Source organism: Oryzias melastigma, linkage group LG10 (assembly GCF_002922805.2).
Source record: "Oryzias melastigma strain HK-1 linkage group LG10, ASM292280v2, whole genome shotgun sequence".
In the NCBI taxonomy this organism is placed as follows: domain Eukaryota; kingdom Metazoa; phylum Chordata; class Actinopteri; order Beloniformes; family Adrianichthyidae; genus Oryzias; species Oryzias melastigma.
This window is the reverse complement of record NC_050521.1, coordinates 19,238,816-19,257,179: the sequence shown is the minus strand read 5'-3', so window position 1 is coordinate 19,257,179 and position 18,364 is coordinate 19,238,816. Positions and strand designations below refer to the sequence as shown.

Here is an 18,364-nt window from a genome sequence, read left to right as displayed (position 1 = left end):
ATTGACTGAGATTGAGCCAAGATCTTAGTGCATAGCTTTTGTTTCTAACCATATTTTTAAAGTATGTTTTATCAGGGATCACTTGAAAAAGAGATTTAATCTCAATGGGATTTCCTGATTAAAAAAAAAAAAGTTAAATAAAATATAAATTTATTCAGTTACAAAAATAGCAGAAGTTGTGATCATTTTAAATGAATGAAAAGATGGTTGAGTTTTTAGTGCTTGTTTCACTTGAGCTTTTTATATTTTTTCCAGGTTTTATGATTAGGTCTTCTAGATTGTTTATGAAAAATCCATAAAATATTTAGCAATCTAAAGGGTTCTCAGAAACTTCTTAAACGTTTACATGCTATTTAATATTACTTGTGATCCAGATTTTTTGTTTTTATCAGAAAGTTGTGGAAATATTTTCTAAAAGACAACTTGATGTGTTGTTTATTAGTTATAGGGACGTGTTGTCGGGAAGGAAGAGGAAGAACAACAAGAGCAAGTTCAAAGGTTATGCAATATTAAAATAGGTCTTTCCTCTATTCCAGAAACTGAATAACATGATAGATAAAGGTGGAAAAAAGGCAAAGGTGATTCAGAATTTTTTCTGCTATAACCATATGACACCATTCATGATTGGCGTGGTCTAATAACCCCAAATAACTCATAGTTTTGTCAGTGAGGACTTAGGAAAATGTGACATCATTGAGCCCATTAAATCAAGTTGTTTATTTCCCCGCCCATAGATACGTTTGGTTACTGGATCAGGAGAAACGCTTTTGTGACCTGTCCTGTAAGTCATAAACCAAAGTCTACTTAGATAAAATACATTATCAAATCTTCTTCGTAGATGTTATATTTTTAAATAACTCAAACACAATTTGAAGATTACTGAAATACTTTTTCATGTAGGATTTTTTCTGTTCTCCAGTTAGCAAAAAGTTAAATTTGCCTATATTCAAGGAAACGTTTAGTAAGAAATTGGTAGATTTAGGACAAACTGACCATATGTATCCTGAGCTGTAACTTTGGAGGACTCTAAACACACATGTACAAACGTGAATCCACATGAAGCTAAATTTTTCCCCCTAGAAGTTTAAAATTTTACTTGCTTGCTGCCAAGGTTAGTACTTTAAAAAGTAAAAAGTTACAAAGGTACAAGAATAATATCAGATGCTCACTCAATTTTCTGGAATAATTCTCCTTTCTGTGTTAATATGTATTTTATAAGTAAAAAACTGTTTATTTTGGCATCAGAAATTTTTCAAATAAACATTTTTTAATGAAAAAAAAACTGCTTTTACAAGATATAGGTGACAATAGGGAGGATAATTTAAAAAAAACACTAATTTTATTCTAGAGTTTTGCTTATTTATCATGTTTTCTGTTCAAAACTAAATATAAGTTAATTTATTTGTTTTAAATGAACTATCACACTTAAAAAAAGTAAAATAGAAACCATAAAAAAAAATCCTTGAGGTTGACAGTAACAAACATTTTGTGCTAGCATATTTCCTGTTTTTCTTCCCCTTTGAAGACTGGGGAATGATTTGTCTCAGCTGCTTTTGTTTCGAGGTAAATGTCCGCCTCTGAGTGAAAGTGATGGGTGCAACAGAACATAATTCTTTGTGTTGTGCCCATTAATTAGTAGAAGACCTAGAAAAGAGGAGGAGGAGGGATCAGGAAAGAATAGGCCTGTGGACAACACATGGACCCCCTGATTGGTTCTGATGAGACAAGGCTTCAGTTCACATTGAGTGTACTCAACAGAACCGAAAATCTGCTGTCGTCACAACAGAAGCTTCCATTCAGAGACCCGGATTGCTCAGATTCTCACTGTGGTTTTGGTGTTGATTGTATACCAGTGGTAAGAGGGTGGATCACGAAATGATCAAATGAGAGGAGAATTTTTTTTATTACACTTCATGTGATTTGTGGGCTGTAAGAGTTAAAGCATCTTATCTTTTTGATTCCAGCGAGCATCTTTTATTGGGTTTTTTTTATTGAACTCTATTGAGAGCAGGGAGGGAGGCTGCTGCTTGTAGATCTCAATATGTGTTAATCATTTATGTTTACAACTCTGACACGACAATCTCCAGGAGGAACAAGAGCCAAAGGTCTCACCTGAACATCAGAACATCGAAACTCTCTGCGAATGCTGTCCGGTAAGTCTCAATACTGCTTCATCTCAAACCTGTTTTAACCTTAAATTTGATGTTTATTTAAATTAAACAATACAAATACTATAAAAATGACATATTTTTTGTGTTCTTCTTATGTATGATTTTGAAAAGATCTAGGTTTGGATTAAAAAATGCTCTTTTTAAGCTTGAACACTAAAACATCTTCTTTAGCCATCTAATTAAAGCTGTGCTTGCCCATCAAATAACAAGCAAAAATATTAATTTTACTTTTAAAACCACTGATCCTTAAAAAAACAAACAAAAAAAAGTTTTTTTTTCAGCTTTAAGTAGTTATTTGTTGGTAGCGAAAAATAGTTAATAGGTGCTTGTCTGTAAATGAGGTGCATGTCTAAAGTTTATATGAAATGTATTCACATACATTTAAAAAATAACATTGATATTGAAAGTATTTTATGAGTATAGAAAACAAATGAAACCTAATAAGATTAATAAACTTTAAAAAGTTGTCATTAAAAGAAAAATATCACTTGTTAGTTAATCTAAAATGGATTAAATATTGATCTTAATCTTAGTAGGATTATCAATGCTGTTTATGTATAATGGAAATACAAGACTGGTAAAAAAAAAATAGCATTCTCAGCCTCATATTTTATGTTTTACATAGGAAAAAAGGGTAACACTTTATAATAAGATTCCTTAAAAAGCTTTATTAACACAGTAACAAACATTATTAATGTGTTTATAGGGTATCAATAAGACATTTATTAGCACAATAAGCCAAATAAGGTTTATTAACATACTTAATAAGATTAATTGACATCCAAAATGAGCCCATTGTCTCTAAAGGCTACATTAATAAACTGCTGACAAGCTTAGCAGATGTATTAACTATCTTTGTCAACCTTACATTGAGTTTTTGCAGCACCTTATCTAAAGTGTTACCAAAAACGGTGTTAAATAAGAATAAATCCAAATAAAATTGTTATTTTCTGCAGTAAACTTCATATTTGATAAAACCTGGAGGTTGTACTTCTCTGCAAACAAAACTGTTTGTGTTTCCGCATCCTGCTGTGCTGTGATTACTGTAGTGTAGGTGTGGCCAAATATGAAATTAATGTTTAAACTTTAACCCCTTTAATCAGGTTAAAACTCTGTGTGTAGCGACTCTGACACTTCCATTTTGTAGTTGACAGATTTGTACAAAGTATTCAGTTCTTTAGACTTAAACTAGCACTTTTTAAAACTGTTATTTTTTTAGTCTGTTGTTGCTAATTTGGTAAGTTATGGTTACTAATGTAACTAGTAGCTTAATTTAACCTTTTCAGTCACTTTTTTCTCTCCCCATGTTGTTATTTTCAGACATGGGGGGCATCACAGGAGTGATCCTACTATTGTCCCTTGTCTGCCTGATAAAAGGTGAGAACTTAGCAAATTTGTTTTTTTATATATATATTTATATATTTATCATTAACACATATATTTTTTTCAGCAAACAACAGCCCTACAATTACCACCTTTGTTTATAACGTGTGCGAAGATTTGAAAATAGGTATGCGGGACATTCGAAAATTACGTCTTTTTGTCGTGTTTTATCAACTCCTGCTCAAGTTTGTTATGTAATTGCAGGCGACCTTGCGTTTAACATCGAAGCAACAGACGATGAGGGTGACCCGCTGAATTACGAGCTGAGTGGATCCAACGCACCATACTTTGACGTTAATGCAGCCACTGGAGCTGTAACAGTAAAAATCCCACTTGATAGAGAGGTACACTAAGACAGATCTGAACAGCTTTTTCATTTGGACAGTTTGCTCAGACAGAGCATAATTTAGTCTCACTTTTTCTGTTTGTTTTAGAGTATGAATGTAATGCCACTTCGAGTTACCGTCTCTGACGGTTCCAGCGCGGTAAAATCTTGCTTTGTTTACCCCAATTTTACTTTTTTGAATTTCTTTATCTTATTTTATCTTTATCCTTTACCACATGTTTTTTAGATTTCAGGAGACTTAAACATAATCCTAATGGATGCAAATGACAACAGACCCATATTTGCAGAGGCATCTTATGACATTCCTGTTCCTGAAGTGAGTGATGTTACTATTTTAACCAAGTCAGAAGCGGACGTTTGTTATTGTTTCAAAATTTTTCTTATTTTTTTACAGAACACTGCTGTAGGTTCATCTCTGTTTAAGGTTTCTGCCAATGATGCCGACACTGGAGCTGCTGGTGTTGTTACTTATAGCATTAAAGTGGTAACAGAAGATGAAAAAAAACAAATATATCATTTCATAATGTCAATGTCAATGTCAATATATATTTTTTTTTCCCCAGGTGACTCCAAGCAATGGCGATGGTTTTTTTACCATTGTTAGCACGACTGGTGAAGTAAAATTAAACAGAGAACTCAATTACAACACCTTGGGCACCTTCTATCGGCTCCAGATTACTGCAACAGTGAGTTTTCTTCTTAAAAATAAATAGTCTAATTTACAAGATTTTATAAGATCTAAAGTTTAAAAAAAAAATTGTTAAAATGTTGCTGAAAGACCAAATGTACATTTTTACAGTAAGAATGAGACATTTATGGATTTTTAAATCTAAGTTCCATTAGTATTTTGACCTTTTGCCATAAGACTTGAATAGATTATTGATGATACGCTTTGTTGTTAATATTCCTTTAAAAGGAAGTAAATTATAAGAGTATTTTGTTAATACAAACTATTGAGTATAATAATACACACCTGAGCGATTTTTTTTTTTGCCTCGTGACAGGATGGCGGAGGCGGATGTTCAAAGACACCGACTTCCCTCTCAAGCAATATTTTCTCCATCATCACGGTGGTTGACGTGCCAGACCTCGACCCGCAGTTTCTTGGGACACCATACACAGGGTCAGTCTTAGAACACGAAGATGTGGTAAGTGTCACTGGATTTTATTTTCCTATTCATTTGAGAGAAAATGTTGAAATTCTGGTCCTTCCACTAATGGATCTGGTTCCATATTTGTTATCTTTCTCTTTTGTCAGGGTCATTCAGTGTTACAAGTGAGTGCCTTTGACCCGGACACAGGAGTGTCTGATGTCATGATCTATACCATTGAAGGTGGGCTAAAGCTAATTTAGATATAGAAGAAACTTCTATTTTTTCGTGAGAGACAATATCACATTCTATCACCGCTTCCTTTCCCAGAATCCAAAGATTCAGGCCTGTTTGACATCTCCAGCAGTACTGGTATCATTTCTGTCAAAGGAGAAATTGACAGAGAAGTTGTTGGTGATACTGTGACCCTGACTGTGAAGGTAAAGAAAAAAAATAGTAAAAGTCCTGCAAAACTACTGCCTCGTGTAGGACGAAGTTTAGAAATATACCCACAATGTTTGAGCTCATTTTACGCTGCTTTTTTTGTTTATAGAAATTTTTACTTTATATAAAACATTTAAATAACTGATGTGTTATGTTGCAGGCCACTGAAACTAACAACAACATCGATGGGGTCAAAGCCAGCACAACAACAACTTTTGATATCAGCATTCAGGACATCAATGACCACATACCAGAGTTTTATAATTGTGCGGAGACTTGTGTTGTCGCCTCCCAGTTCACAGGGGAGGTGTTGGAACATTCTCTGGGATCCATCTCCTTTGACATGACAGTCAGAGATCTTGATAGGGTAGGAAATCAACCTCCAATTTAGCAATTTTACAAGAAAAAGATTTTTTTTAATCAAGCTTCCTCTTTTGTTTCACAGAACTCTCGAACTCAGCTAATTCTGGAGGGAGTGGACAAAGATGTGTTTTCTGTGGAGCCCTCCTTCACCACAGTCGACACAGTCGTCCAGCTTCTCGTCAGACAAACGGAAAAACTGGATTATGAAAAAGTCCAACAAATGATTCTCAATGTAAATGTCAAAAACAAGTTTTTATCACCTCCTGTGTGGTTGTTGAGGCTTAGGGGGGCTTTTTGGATGCTTTTCAATACATTTGTCATCTTCTAGGTGGTTGCTGTTGATGAGGAGAACACAGCTTCCCGCTCCACTGCTACTGTTACAATAAACATAAGGGACGCCAATGACAACAGCCCCACATTCCCAGAAGATTCGTACAAACTGAGTGTTCCTGAACACTCTCTTGCTAATACAGTTCTGGAAACGATTACTGTAAGTTCCTAAAGACAATCCAGTCCCTGTAAACTAAAAGTTATCATAGTTTCATTCGATTTTCTTTCAATAGGCAGAGGATCCTGACACAATGGATGAAGGCAAAATTACCTACAGACTTCTCCCAGAAAACATGTATGTTATTTTCACCCTTACTCCCTTTACATGTATTGTGTATTTCATCACAAACACAACTTAACATTCTGCACTTTTGTTTTAGCCTACAATATTTTGATGTGGAGGCCAATACGGGGAAAATCTACGTTAAGAGCTCCGTTCTGCTGGATCGAGAGCTAAGATCTCTGTACACAGCCACTCTGCAGGCCTTAGACTCAGAAGGCAAACCAGGAACCACAGTGCTGGAGATCACTCTGACCGACATTAACGACAAGACGCCAGTCATGAACCGAGAGTCTTACCTGGAGTTTGTTGAAGAAGGGAAAGACGTTCAAGTCAAGATAGAAGTAAGTGTTACGACAGGATGACTAGAGAATAGTGATCTGTTGTTTCCTGGAGCTGTGGTAACATATCAGAGGGATAGAATAGTACATAGTTGATGTTTACAAATGCAAAAGGACAGGAAAAAGAGCTAAACTGTACAAATAAATTCAAACTTCTCTCTGTGTGTACAGGCTACAGATGGAGATGAACCAGATACAGTCAACAGCAAAATTGAGTACTTCATGAACCCCAGCACCTATAGCTCCAGTTTCACCATCGACCGGGACACGGGCATTTTATCCAACAGTAAGGTGCTGGATCGGGAGGCTCTTGATCCAGAGCTGAACGGGAGGATCCTGCTCACTGTTGTTGCCACAGATCAGGGAGATCCACAGCTGTCCAGCAGTGTTCCAGTTACCATCAGTGTGGAGGTAAAACCATGAGCATTATTAGAATTGATGCAACAAGCTCAGGTGAGGATTCTAACAGATGCTTTTCTTTGATGCACCCCAGGATGTCAACGACAATCAGCCAAAGTTTAAATCTCCTTCTTATAAGTTCTCTGTCAAAGAAGGACAGAAAGGTAAGCATTTTGGCTACAAGAGCTTTACATTTTCACCACTAGGATTGGAAATGACATAGCTTTGTGGCTTCCATCAGGTGCCCTTGTGGGGTCCGTTTACGCCGAGGATTTGGATCAAAGTTCCAACTTTAACCGAATTTCTTTCCGCATCATTGATGGCGGCTTTGGCAGCTTCATTGTTCAGAGCTCCCCCGACACCGAGGGCTACAGAGGAGACATCTCTGTGGACCCAGACATCGAGCTGGACTACGAGAGCTCCCGTAAACGGTTCTCGCTGAAGGTGGAGGCACTGGATCTCGGAAACGAGAAAGATGAAGTGGTGGTGGAGGTGAATGTGGTGGATGTGAATGATGAGAGGCCCGAGTTTGACCCAATAGTGCCGTTGAATGTGAAGGAGAACACCACTATCACTGAGCCTGTAGGGAAATTTACAGCACAGGACAAGGATGGAAACCACTCCCTGGTTTATGAGCTTGAGTCAGTCAGTTGCAGGTGCAATGGCAGCTGGGACACCTGCAGATTTTTTACCCTAAACCCAGCGGGGGAGGTTCGACTCAATCCAGACTACGTTTTGGACTTTGAAGTGTGTGACCAAGCGCTGGTGGAGGCTCAAGTGGTGGACAAATACACGGAGAAAGGGGAGAACAACAGTGCTACTCTAGGTATTCTGTCTTCTTTAACATGCAATATAAATGCTAAAGCAGGAACAGAAAATAAGGAAATCATAAAGTGCAACAGCCTGGACTCCATTTTAGCTTATCGCCATTTATCTCATTTCAGGACAAATGGTAATCAACATTGAAGACATTAATGACAACGCTCCAGAATTCATTTACTCAGATACGGTTTATGGTGAGTATGAGTCAAAATTCAACAGACAAACATTGATAGATTGACTTATTTTAAAATATACAAAAAATGTATAAAAATTATTAGAAAAAAGAAAAAAAATGCACAGGAGTTTAAAATAAGTGGCCTAAAACAAAGCAAAAATATATAAGAAATGAAACTAAAAAAAAACATAAATATGAATGAACTTAAAACACTTTTTTATATTTTTTATATTAGACAATGCTCAATTATTATTTTATTTTCTGAAAAATAGATATATTAATTTCAGATATAAATCAATAAGGAATAGACATAATAACAAGATTCAAAAAGACACTTTTAGCCATTAAAAAAAAACATTTGGATTAAGAAAAGGTTTATTTCAAGTAATCAAATCAATAATAAAACTAAAAAGGACGAACAAAAGAAATGTATATCTATACAGGGATATATCAAACTATATCCCGAACAGTAATGTGTCACGACATTGCTTGAAAAACGTATAACAATGAAACCATCATATTCTATATATATATATATATATATAATATATTATAAACTGAAGATAAGTTTTTAAAAGAGCCATCACTTAAGAAATCCTCTTGAATAAGAGGCAAAATATATTTAACTGAAAAGAAATAAGTCCAGAGGACCCTTTTTGGAACTGCTAAGGAACCTTCCTCACAGATACTTCCTCATGAATTTAATATTTTAGTGATTTAACTGAGTAACTCATTTGTTTGTCTTTTACATTAGTTGTGGTGGCCGAAACAGCAAGTACAGGGACATCCGTCGCACGAGTCACTGTAAGTACAAAGGAAATATAGTCAAATGATGACATTTCATGCTGTCAAAGTCACTTTAGACACAGCTAGCATGTTTGCTGATGTGTGTTCTGGTGCTTTCAGGCTTCAGACAGAGACTCTGGATCAAACAGGGAGATTGACTTTGAAGTCACTTTAGTCCAGTTTGAAAACAACAAAAATGAGACCTCTGACAGGAAGCTACTGTTCGAGGCCGTCACTACGCAGCAACAGGACACTTTCATTGGTATTATTCAGTGAGTACAAAGCCATTTGAAGCACAGAAATCTTACTGTACACATCTTTTGTTTTTAAACACAACTCTGTTCTCTCCACAGGTCTACAGAAAGCCTGGATATGACCGTCCAAGGGAGATACGTGGTGACAGTCAGAGCGACGGATAAAGGCGGCCTCTACACAGACACTGTGCTGAAAGTGAGCGATTGAAAGATGTTTTGGGAATCACTTTACAGTGCAGTGTGGAAAGTGTTTGTCCCTTTTGCAGATTTTCAACATTGATGAAAACTTCAAAGTTGAACTGGAGTTTGGAATTTCTGAAGTGGAGGTTCAGAACAAGCTCTTTCAAATTACAAGGTGCATTTCTGGCTTTCAGCAAAGCTCATCTCACATCAATTATAAGCACATTTTAAACTTGTGTTACTTTGAGTAATTGTTTTTTCTTTTCTCTCATCTTTTACCAGGGCGCTTGAAAGAGCCACAGATGCATTTGTAAAAATTGTTGCCATTAGATCAGAGATTGTTTCAGAATCCAGGCAAGTTATACCTTGATAATACATTGAATTATTTATAACAAAGGTTCTAAAGTAGCTGTCACACACCTGTGGGAGCAGCTTCAGACTCAGTAGCAATTTGGTGATTTAACCCCCCAACACATCCCCTTAATGCCTGTCAAACAAGGAGGTCCCATTTTTAGACTTGGCCATGGATTTGAACTCACAACCTTCCAATCTCAGGGTGGACGCTCTCCCACATGGCCACTGAGACAGTCTTAAATAAAGGACCAAAGGAGTCATAGTTAGAGCTCCTTTTTCTGCATAGCCTCCTTTGTCCACTAGGTGGTGCAAGTGATCCATTTGGCAAAAGATTGTTGCAGAGGTTGATTTATTTGAAGCAAAATAATAATGATGATTTTTACTTTTCAAGCTAAGAGGACAATTGGTATATATTTGTTAATTTGGATGAGTGATAGTTTTGTATTCTCCTTTTAGGAATATTGAGAAGACGGTGATCGTGGCTTATTTTGTGTACTCCAATGGAGTGCCCCTCAGCACCAGCGATGTGGATAAAGGTCTCGCTGATCCTGAACATTTTGAAGAACTGAAAGCGCTTGGCCTCAATACCATTGTAAGTGTGGGGAGTTTTGTTGTTGTGAAAATGGTGGCCTCTCGTGTATCCATGACCCATCAATGGGCTAAGGAAGCGTTGCTCACCTGTTTCTTAGACGGAGGTCACTGAAACAGAAGATCCAGGAGATCCTGTGAAATTCGTTCTGCTTGGGATTGTGGGAGGCCTCGCCCTTGTAATGATTGTCCTCACCACTTCGCTTCTGTGCACCCGCAGGAAGTAAGATAAACAATTTGGCTTGAAACACTCTTTGAATTAGTATAGCGCCTCAAATGATCAATGATTGTTCTCATTTCCCACGACAGCTACAGGAGGAAGCTGAAGGCGGCAGAAGCCATGAAATCCACGGTGAACGCTGACAACCAGAAAGGAGGACCGGTGGTTCCTGGAACCAACAAGTACACCATGGAAGGGTGAGGAGACGCTTGCGGCAAGATGTTTGACTCACTTTGAGAAAGTCTAAAACTTATTTTTTTGTATTGTCATTATTAGTGCCAATCCGGTGCTTAACCTCCATTATGAGACCGCCATATCCCTGGATCTAGACGAGGAGAGCTCGGATGTAGATAAAGTCAGGTAAAGAAAACTTCTCCAAAAAATATCTAGAAATAGAGCAGAACAAATTAAAAAAAACAAAACGAAACCACACCTTTCTATGTTCTGTTCTTTCATTTTATTAAACATTTTTTCTCCACTTTAGCTTGAACTCTCTGGACAACAGTGACTTTATCAATATTGACAGCGGCTCGGTGAGTTCTAATTTACAAAACTGATTTTCACTTCCAGCTCTGAATATTGAAATACTAAAAAGTGTGTCCGTTCCACCAAAAAAAACAGGTCTCGATGAAGGAGAAGAAAGGGGGTGATGATTCATCAGAGGACGGTGAAGCCTTTGACGCTCTAGCTCAGCTGGGCAAGAATAAATCAGCCAACAAGTCTGATGTTGGTTTCATTAACCCGGTATTTGACACAACCGATCTGTGATGGAAGTAAAAGAAGACCAGATTCCAAAGACGGACAGAATCAAGAAAACAAAAATGATCATATCTTGTTGGATGAATATCTCTATTTGAATTGGAACTTTGTTTTCACTGTTAGCGATATATTATTGAGTGAAAAATGCAAGATCCCTGGCTTATAATTATTGAAAAGAGACATAAAAATATATTTTTTTTGTTTTATCTGTGATCAGATTTTCCTTTCATTCACAAAAGAGCAAAAACAAGTTTTTAAAAACAAGAATTAATGATGATATTTGTTGTCAAACTCAGGGTTTTAAATAAAGATTTACATTTTTTTTCCTTCGAAAAGTTCTATTGCTGACAAACATTTGAACACAAGCAACTACGTCAAGCAAAAGAATCACTTTATTTAAGCAATTGTGTAAAGCTGTTTGGTTTTCTTTGAAATAAAATGTACATAATCAGATCATTTGCAACAGACACTTATAAAATAAACGAAAAACTAAAGAAAGTACAAGAAGATTGTTTGATTTCAGTATGTGAGTTGAATCATTGTTTGTGAAAATCTCATGTTTAGTCTCAAGTTCTGAGCTCCTGCTGCTGAAACGAGACTTTGTTCAGTGTCTTCCTGCCAGCAGCAGATGGAAAAAGATGGCTTTACTGTTTACTCACAACCGAGTGAATGTATCACGAGTGCAATCTGTGAATAAAATCAGTTTCTCTTGAGTGTGGACACTAAATCTGTGAACATCTCAAAAATTATCAGCAAATTTAATCACACAAATAACAATCAAAAATACAGTAAAATTAATAAAACAAATAATAATAATAATAAAAACTTGATTGTGCGTACCGTCCTAACAATGTCACACTTCACTAAGCAGCATATTAAATGTACAAATATAACATTTAGTGACAAACCACACACGTGTGGCAGATGTATTGAGCGGGGGGGCTGGTTGCCATGGTCTCATGTAGTCTTAGGTGCATAAAAAAAGCACCAACAGCTAAATGAGTCAGTGAACAGCTGAATGGAAAAAAACATTAAAGGAGAGGCGCTCAGTCAACGCTGATGCTGATGTAACATGTTCATGGAGTCCATTCACTCCGTTTTAAGTGACTGAAAAGTGAATAGATACGTATGGCTGTTCCTGAAAGCTCTTCAAGCTTTTGTGCTTATTCATCTTCTGTGAGGATTTGTTTCTCCCCCGTGAAGTCACGTCATTGCAGCTCGTTTTCTGATGAAGACTCTCCTCACTCAGTTGTGTGCGCTCTGGAGCAACAGTGCGGCTGCTGCATGTTCTCCATCATCTGGCGGAAAGGGTTTCTTCGGCGCCGGTTCCCTTTCCTGTCCGCCTCCCTCCTCTTTCCGCCGCAGCCCTTACCCGAGCCCCCCTGCACTGACTCTGTGGTGAGGGGCGTGGCCGAGGGGTTGAGCGGAGGCGGGGGAGGCAAGGAGGTCTGCCTCTTTTGCTTCTTCACCTGCTTCTCCAGGTGCTTCTGGATGGCGGAGCCCAGGACAGCCACCTCCACCACGGCGCCGTACACCTCCCACGTCATCCCCTTTTCATCCCAGCTCACCTCCTGTACTGGTTCCTCACACTTCTCCTCACTTGAGTTATTACTGTTCATCGTTTCCTCCTTGTCTTCTTCCTTTTCATCTTTATGTGCTTTTTCGTTCTCAGGTGCGAGTTCCTTTTTCTCCTCCACCACCTCCTCAGTTATCTTCTCGTCTATGCTTAGTCCTTTCTTGATTTCAGGAAAAGTCGTGGCGATGGGGGTTCTTGGGGTCATGGGGGCTGTGGCAACAGAGCGAAATTCCACTTCTCGACCCACCTGCAGCTCAGCGTCTTTAGTTTCTGTACACACAGTGGCACATTTACCAAAGGAGCTTGGGAAGCAAAAGGCTTGGTCTCCGTCTGGGGGGGTCATAGGGCTAGTCGCTACAGACTGACACTGCACCACCTCCAGGCTCACCTGCGTGCGGATGTTGTGGCAGCCGAATGGAGCTGGAGATTCAGGAACTGGAGATTTGATTGCAGAAGCGTCGCCTGTCTCTTCACATGCGTCTTTTCTGTCAGTCACCTCCAAACTCTCGGCTCTCATGCACGGTTTTCCTTCTTCTTTAGCCTGTTTCTGTTTGTGCTCTGGGTCTGCTGCATCATGTGTCTCTTCACCTTTGCTTTTTTCGTCATTATTGTCCTCTAGATCTTCCTGGTATTCATCTACCTTTATCGTCTCAGCTTCAATTACATATGACTCAACCTTTTCTTCGTCGTCGTCTTCATTATTGCCATGGTGTGTCACCAAAATCGTAATATCTTGATCCATGCTTCCCATCCTCTGTTGCTTATTCTGCTGCTTGCTGCTCTCCACAGTCCCTTGTGAATCAAGAGACCCAGCAGTCAGAAAGCTGCTGGGATTCCCACTTGACTCTTTTGTGACAGCATTTGTTTCCTGTGACTCCACTTCTTTTGGACTCGTTGCAGTCGAGACCACTTGTTGGCTATTGTTGCTCTCTTCCTGTTGGTTTTTCTCCTTTTCCTTCACCTGCACCGGTTCTTTTCCAACCAGCGCTGGGAAAGCTGTGCCAAACGGTGTTTTCGGGGTCATGGGGGAGGTGGCGACGGAGCACAACTCCACCTGCTGACCCACCTGCAGGCCGGCCTCCTTGGTGTCCCCGCCGACGTCAGATTTCCCAAAAGTACTCGGAAAGACAAAGGAGCTGCCACCCTGGGGAGGAGTCATGGGGCTGGTGGCTGCTGAGCGGCACTGCACCACCTCCAGGCTCACCTGAGTGCGCATGTGGTGTTGCCCGAAGGGGGCTGGCGAGCGGGGGTCAAAGGGGTCCGGAGTCGGGGGCACCGGAAAAGAGATGCTGTCAGTGGCTGCGTCACTTTTGCTCTGCGCTTCTCCATCACTGGGGAGGTTGTTAGTTATTGTCCTGCTGTTTTGTGTTGCTTCATGATCTGCAGTCTCATCGGTGATTGATTTATCCTCGTCTGAAAGCACTTCTTTGGAAATTGCATTTTTCACTGTTTCCTCTTCGGAGTTCAGTAAAAGTTCTGGCTGATTGTCTTCTTGACAAGAACCTCCCTCCGCTGTAGAGTTTGGCTTTGAGTTTACTTGCTTTTCCCCCTCGTCTGTCTTCTCACAGAGCTGATGTTCCTCCGTCAAACCTCTCATCTCGTTCTTAAGGCTTCCCATTCTGTCTGCATTAACGTGTCAGAATAACCTGCTGGGCAAAGCACAGCACAGAGATCCTGTTTTTGCAAACCCACGCAAGAGTGGAGAACAAAACATCAGCTTGCTTTTCTGATTAAAAAAAAATATTCTGCAACATGCAATGGAAATAAAGCATCTTGTATAATCAAGCAACATTATGCTCATTTCAGCATCACAGAGTGCTGAAAAGTAGAAAATACTGACGGTAAACACTTCTACTAACAGCCTTTTTGTCTGTTTATAAGTCAATTTCATCATTGCACCAAAAACATGCACATGTATTCATGCATCAAAAATAAAAACATGACATAAAAATGATGAAATTCAAAGTCGGAGACATACCTCAGCAGCCAAAGTCAGACTGAAGCCTCTCCACAACTCTTCTCTAGGTTCACTTCAAACATTTCAAATCTCCGCAGCGATTAAGATCAACATCTGTCCTCACGTGTTTGATTGATTCTGAATGCGCTGGCTACAGGTTCGGTTCTAGAAGAATCTATCTTAGGCAATCCTCGCTCTTTAGACTCTGCCTGTGTCTGGTGAAAAGCTCCACATTTCCAGTTTCCTTGGAAACCACGGCTGGGTTCTGGCAGTGAGTGGTAATGCAATGACAAAATCTCTGTACAGCTCTCTAATCATAAGTAAATCATAGTAATTAGCTTCAGGTTCTCATAGCAACACAACAGCAGACAGATAAAGTTGTCATCTGGTGAGATGGATTTCCTAAAGAAATTAATAAGTAAAACTAAATTAAGTGATAAATGCTGTCATAAGTGATCACTGGAAGAGTTTCTGGAGGGTGGGGAAAATGTGCCAGTGAGGGGGTGGTTGGAAATAAATAAGAATAAAATGCTGTCTTGTTTTCCTCTGTTTGACAAATTTATTAAGCAGAAAAAAGTGTGTGATTGCTGTAGCAGCAGAGGACTGCAGGTTTAGTCCACTTTCTGGCATTGTGGGAGGGCGCATGAGAAATATTAGACACGGTGAATGTTCTGCTGCAACTGTACATGACAGACAACAGAGCAGCTCACCCTGAAGGAGCCTGGAGAAAGCAGAGCGGCGCCTCCCACACAAGCAGCCACTTGTAAAGCGAAAGGTTTCACGCTCTTTTCCTTCCCCCATCCCCTCTGCTTTGTGACACGCGTTCCCATCTGTATTTTCTAATAAAAGCCACTGGGTGAAATACCTGGCTTTCTGGGTTTTGGAAAATCTTCACCTTTATTAGTTTTAACCTGACCAGAACACTGTGTACTGCCAGAAACAGATTCACCATCCAATGCAAAGGCCCCGACCAATCCCAAGCTACCAGTGAGAGCTGTTGCCTAGCAACCGCATCTTGTCAGTGAGGGAGGTGGGCTGTAGAGAACCAGGGCAGACAGCTCTGATCACACTTTTAGCAGGAACCATCGGCCCGCCAAAGGTCATCTCTTCAGCAATGTGTTGGTAATAACGACCGTGTTGAGTTGATGAGTGCTCTTCACTGTGCAAATATGGGATGTGTCACAGATACTGTGCTTCTACAGTTACTCAGTGTTATCTCTGCTGGATGTGGCAGAGTAACACATTGGACGAACCTGAGAGAGCAATTGGTGGTATTTTTTTTTATTTTCCCAAAAATAATCACATTAAAAAGCAGGTAACACAAATGCAGATTTAGAGCAAAGAGAAACTATACTTATGTAACTTTTCTACTGGAATGGTAGCTGTGTGGGTATATTCACAGCATCTAGGTTTTATATATTTATATATATCTTTTTTTTTTTTTTTTGCAGTTTGTTTGACAAAAGCGCACTTCCTTTTTTGGAAACATTCCAGTTAGAGCTGCTCATTCCTTTTGGCTTTCCATTTGCTGTCCAAAGACCCTGATGGTGTCACTGGCTCTGTCCGCAGCTTTAGTGATGGCAGCCTGGCCCTGCCTGCTGACCTCCTGAGCAGCTTTAGAGTCGGGGTGGAGTAAAACAGAAAGATTGTAAAAGTTAAAACAATCGTTTCAAAAGAGACACTTTGAGAACTCATAATTGATGTGATATTTCTGTTTTCAAAGAAAAAATCCTTTTCTACTAACAATGTTAGACTTTTTTTTAGGTAAATTTGAGTCAAATTAACTCAAAAAGTAGTATTAAAACCCAGTAATGCTGTCGGAAAAATGCAACAAACCACTTTGGCTCTGAAATGACCTAAATGTGGCAAAAGATAAGGAATTTGTTTGTCTTTGCTGAAAATAAATTCCAGCATTAAGGGGTTGGAGTAATTTGTATTATAAGCCAACATTTTTTTAACTGTACACAGCAAAAATATAATCTTAAGAAAGAGAAATAGTCGTGTTTCAAGTCTTGCAAGAGAAAAATCCTTATTAAGATTGTATTTTAACTGCAAAATAACACTAGAAACAAATACTTATTTCTAAGGGGTGCTGTTTTTGGAGCTTTTCCTTGGACTCAAAGCTATGGCTTTCATACTAACTGCATGTGCTGTGATGTTCAAGGCAAAAATCAATGGACTTTACCTGTGTTAACTGTTTCTTTGGAGGAGTCTGCCACCTGCTGCACAGCATCTTGAGCTGCTTGCACTACCACAGAGCAGAAGAGGAAAGCTGTTTTTAAGACTAACTCACTAACAGAACTACAACACAAATCCATCGCATTTATGCCACTATAATGACTTATTATAGATCTTGTTTTTGCTGTAGTTCTGCATAGTACCTGTGGTTTCTGTGATTCCTTTGGCTGCCGATTGGCTCGTCCCTTTCAGGCTCTCGAAGGACTTCTTCATGGCTCCTGTCTTTGCACCTGCGGCTTTCCCCCGTCCCGACTGACTGAGCGGCTGTTTAATACCCCCTGTTTGAGTCCGACACCACCTAGGCTGCACGTTCCGGCAGGATTAACCCAAACAAAGCCTGCCCAAAGAGACCCGATCAAACTGGAATCCTAAGAATGGCTGCATCCCGCCAAGAGCCAGAGCTTACTCAGCGGATTTCACACAGTTAAACCCCCACAGACAGAACATAAACATTTTAGGATGGTAGCCCTTTAGAACCCCCCCAAAAAGCAGAGAAAAGAACAGCATCAAAAACAATAATTTCTTTTTAAATTTATTGTATTTACAGAGGATTTGCATGTTTGGCTTAACACTTAAACCTTTTTAATAACAAGTCCTGCAGTTTAAAGCACACATTGATATGACAACCATTATGACATAATATATCAACTGTTAAAATCTTCAGTACACACAAACACACACACGCACACACAAACGTGTATAATCTGTCAATCTCTAACAGATAATATACTGGAATGATTTCACGAGCAACTATAAAGATACAATGTAAAAAACTCTTACTTTAAAAACAAATCTCTGAAGAAAGTGCAAAAAAGAAAGAAAACACACAGGCATTGTTGACACTTAAAAGGATATTCGTATCTGCTTGCAACCGGCCACAGAGTTATATTTTTTTTCCTCCCAATTTGACATTGGAAGATAATAAACATCTATTGCACATTTCTTAATACAGATACACACACGTACAAAGTCACAGGCCCTGGCTCTGGTCTCATTTCATTGGGAGGGAATCAAAGAAATGAGACCGAGAGGACGGATCCTACATCTCAATAAATACCTACAGCCAACACGTTACGTGAATAACATGACATTTTACACTATATATTAATAATATTAAAAGATTTGTCTTGAAGGAAGAACATTTTTCAGTGGGAATGCTTGACTTTTTGTTGTTGTTTTTTGCAACAGGGATATAATTGTTATAGCTTCAGCCTTTGTCCTTTATTATTATTAGAAATCTTATTGTGCTGCTGGTTGGAGGATGACTCAGATGGATGAGTTTACGCCTCTGGCTCATAATCCTGACT

The 18,364-nt window shown here is 39.0% G+C and overlaps 3 protein-coding genes across 6 annotated transcripts in view; 1 reads left to right on the top strand and 2 right to left on the bottom strand.

Moving 5' to 3' along the window:
* Positions 1 to 1,968: 1,968 nt before the first annotated feature.
* cdhr2 (cadherin related family member 2) lies at positions 1,969 to 11,999 on the top strand. Of its 2 annotated transcripts, none has more exons than XM_024283296.2 (31): positions 1,969 to 2,153; positions 3,492 to 3,548; positions 3,622 to 3,681; positions 3,759 to 3,898; positions 3,989 to 4,039; positions 4,127 to 4,216; positions 4,295 to 4,384; positions 4,464 to 4,586; positions 4,905 to 5,048; positions 5,159 to 5,234; positions 5,322 to 5,431; positions 5,596 to 5,802; positions 5,881 to 6,030; positions 6,127 to 6,288; positions 6,362 to 6,423; positions 6,509 to 6,752; positions 6,921 to 7,160; positions 7,243 to 7,312; positions 7,390 to 7,974; positions 8,093 to 8,164; positions 8,900 to 8,949; positions 9,052 to 9,203; positions 9,285 to 9,381; positions 9,452 to 9,540; positions 9,648 to 9,719; positions 10,176 to 10,311; positions 10,409 to 10,530; positions 10,617 to 10,724; positions 10,804 to 10,887; positions 11,012 to 11,060; positions 11,149 to 11,999. In XM_024283296.2, the coding sequence occupies exons 1-31, from the start codon at positions 2,144 to 2,146 to the stop codon at positions 11,293 to 11,295; spliced, it is 3,849 nt and encodes a 1,282-aa protein (XP_024139064.1). In that variant the 5' UTR covers positions 1,969 to 2,143; the 3' UTR covers positions 11,296 to 11,999. The 2 variants fall into 2 exon arrangements, with proteins under 2 accessions (XP_024139064.1, XP_036069707.1); XM_036213814.1 differs by lacking the exon at positions 1,969 to 2,153 and adding an exon at positions 3,388 to 3,408.
* On the bottom strand, positions 11,661 to 15,244 carry LOC112153246 (G protein-regulated inducer of neurite outgrowth 1). Of its 2 annotated transcripts, none has more exons than XM_024283297.2 (2): positions 14,841 to 15,244; positions 11,661 to 14,511 (listed from the first exon to the last, which is right to left on the bottom strand). In XM_024283297.2, the coding sequence occupies exon 2, from the start codon at positions 14,478 to 14,480 to the stop codon at positions 12,528 to 12,530; it is 1,953 nt and encodes a 650-aa protein (XP_024139065.1). In that variant the 5' UTR covers positions 14,481 to 14,511; positions 14,841 to 15,244; the 3' UTR covers positions 11,661 to 12,527. The 2 variants fall into 2 exon arrangements, with proteins under 2 accessions (XP_024139065.1, XP_024139066.1); XM_024283298.2 differs by having other exon boundaries at positions 11,661 to 14,508.
* Positions 15,245 to 17,576: 2,332 nt separating this feature from the next.
* The window catches only part of sncb (synuclein, beta), a 12,417-nt gene continuing 11,629 nt past the window's right edge, over positions 17,577 to 18,364 (bottom strand). For both annotated transcript variants that reach the window (XM_024283905.1, XM_024283906.1), the window contains exon 6: positions 17,577 to 18,364. In XM_024283905.1, coding sequence (XP_024139673.1) covers positions 18,338 to 18,364 — 27 coding nt within the window. In that variant the 3' untranslated portion in view covers positions 17,577 to 18,337.

Bases quoted from the DNA above. Each gene is read 5' to 3' on its own strand.
- cdhr2 (XM_024283296.2), top strand. The intron at 3,549-3,621 runs GTGAGAACTTAG...TATTTTTTTCAG, and splicing joins CCTTGTCTGCCTGATAAAAG to CAAACAACAGCCCTACAATT. The intron at 9,541-9,647 runs GTGCATTTCTGG...ATCTTTTACCAG, and splicing joins AAGCTCTTTCAAATTACAAG to GGCGCTTGAAAGAGCCACAG.
- LOC112153246 (XM_024283297.2), bottom strand. From the start codon at position 14,480: ATGGGAAGCCTTAAGAACGAGATGAGAGGTTTGACGGAGGAACATCAG.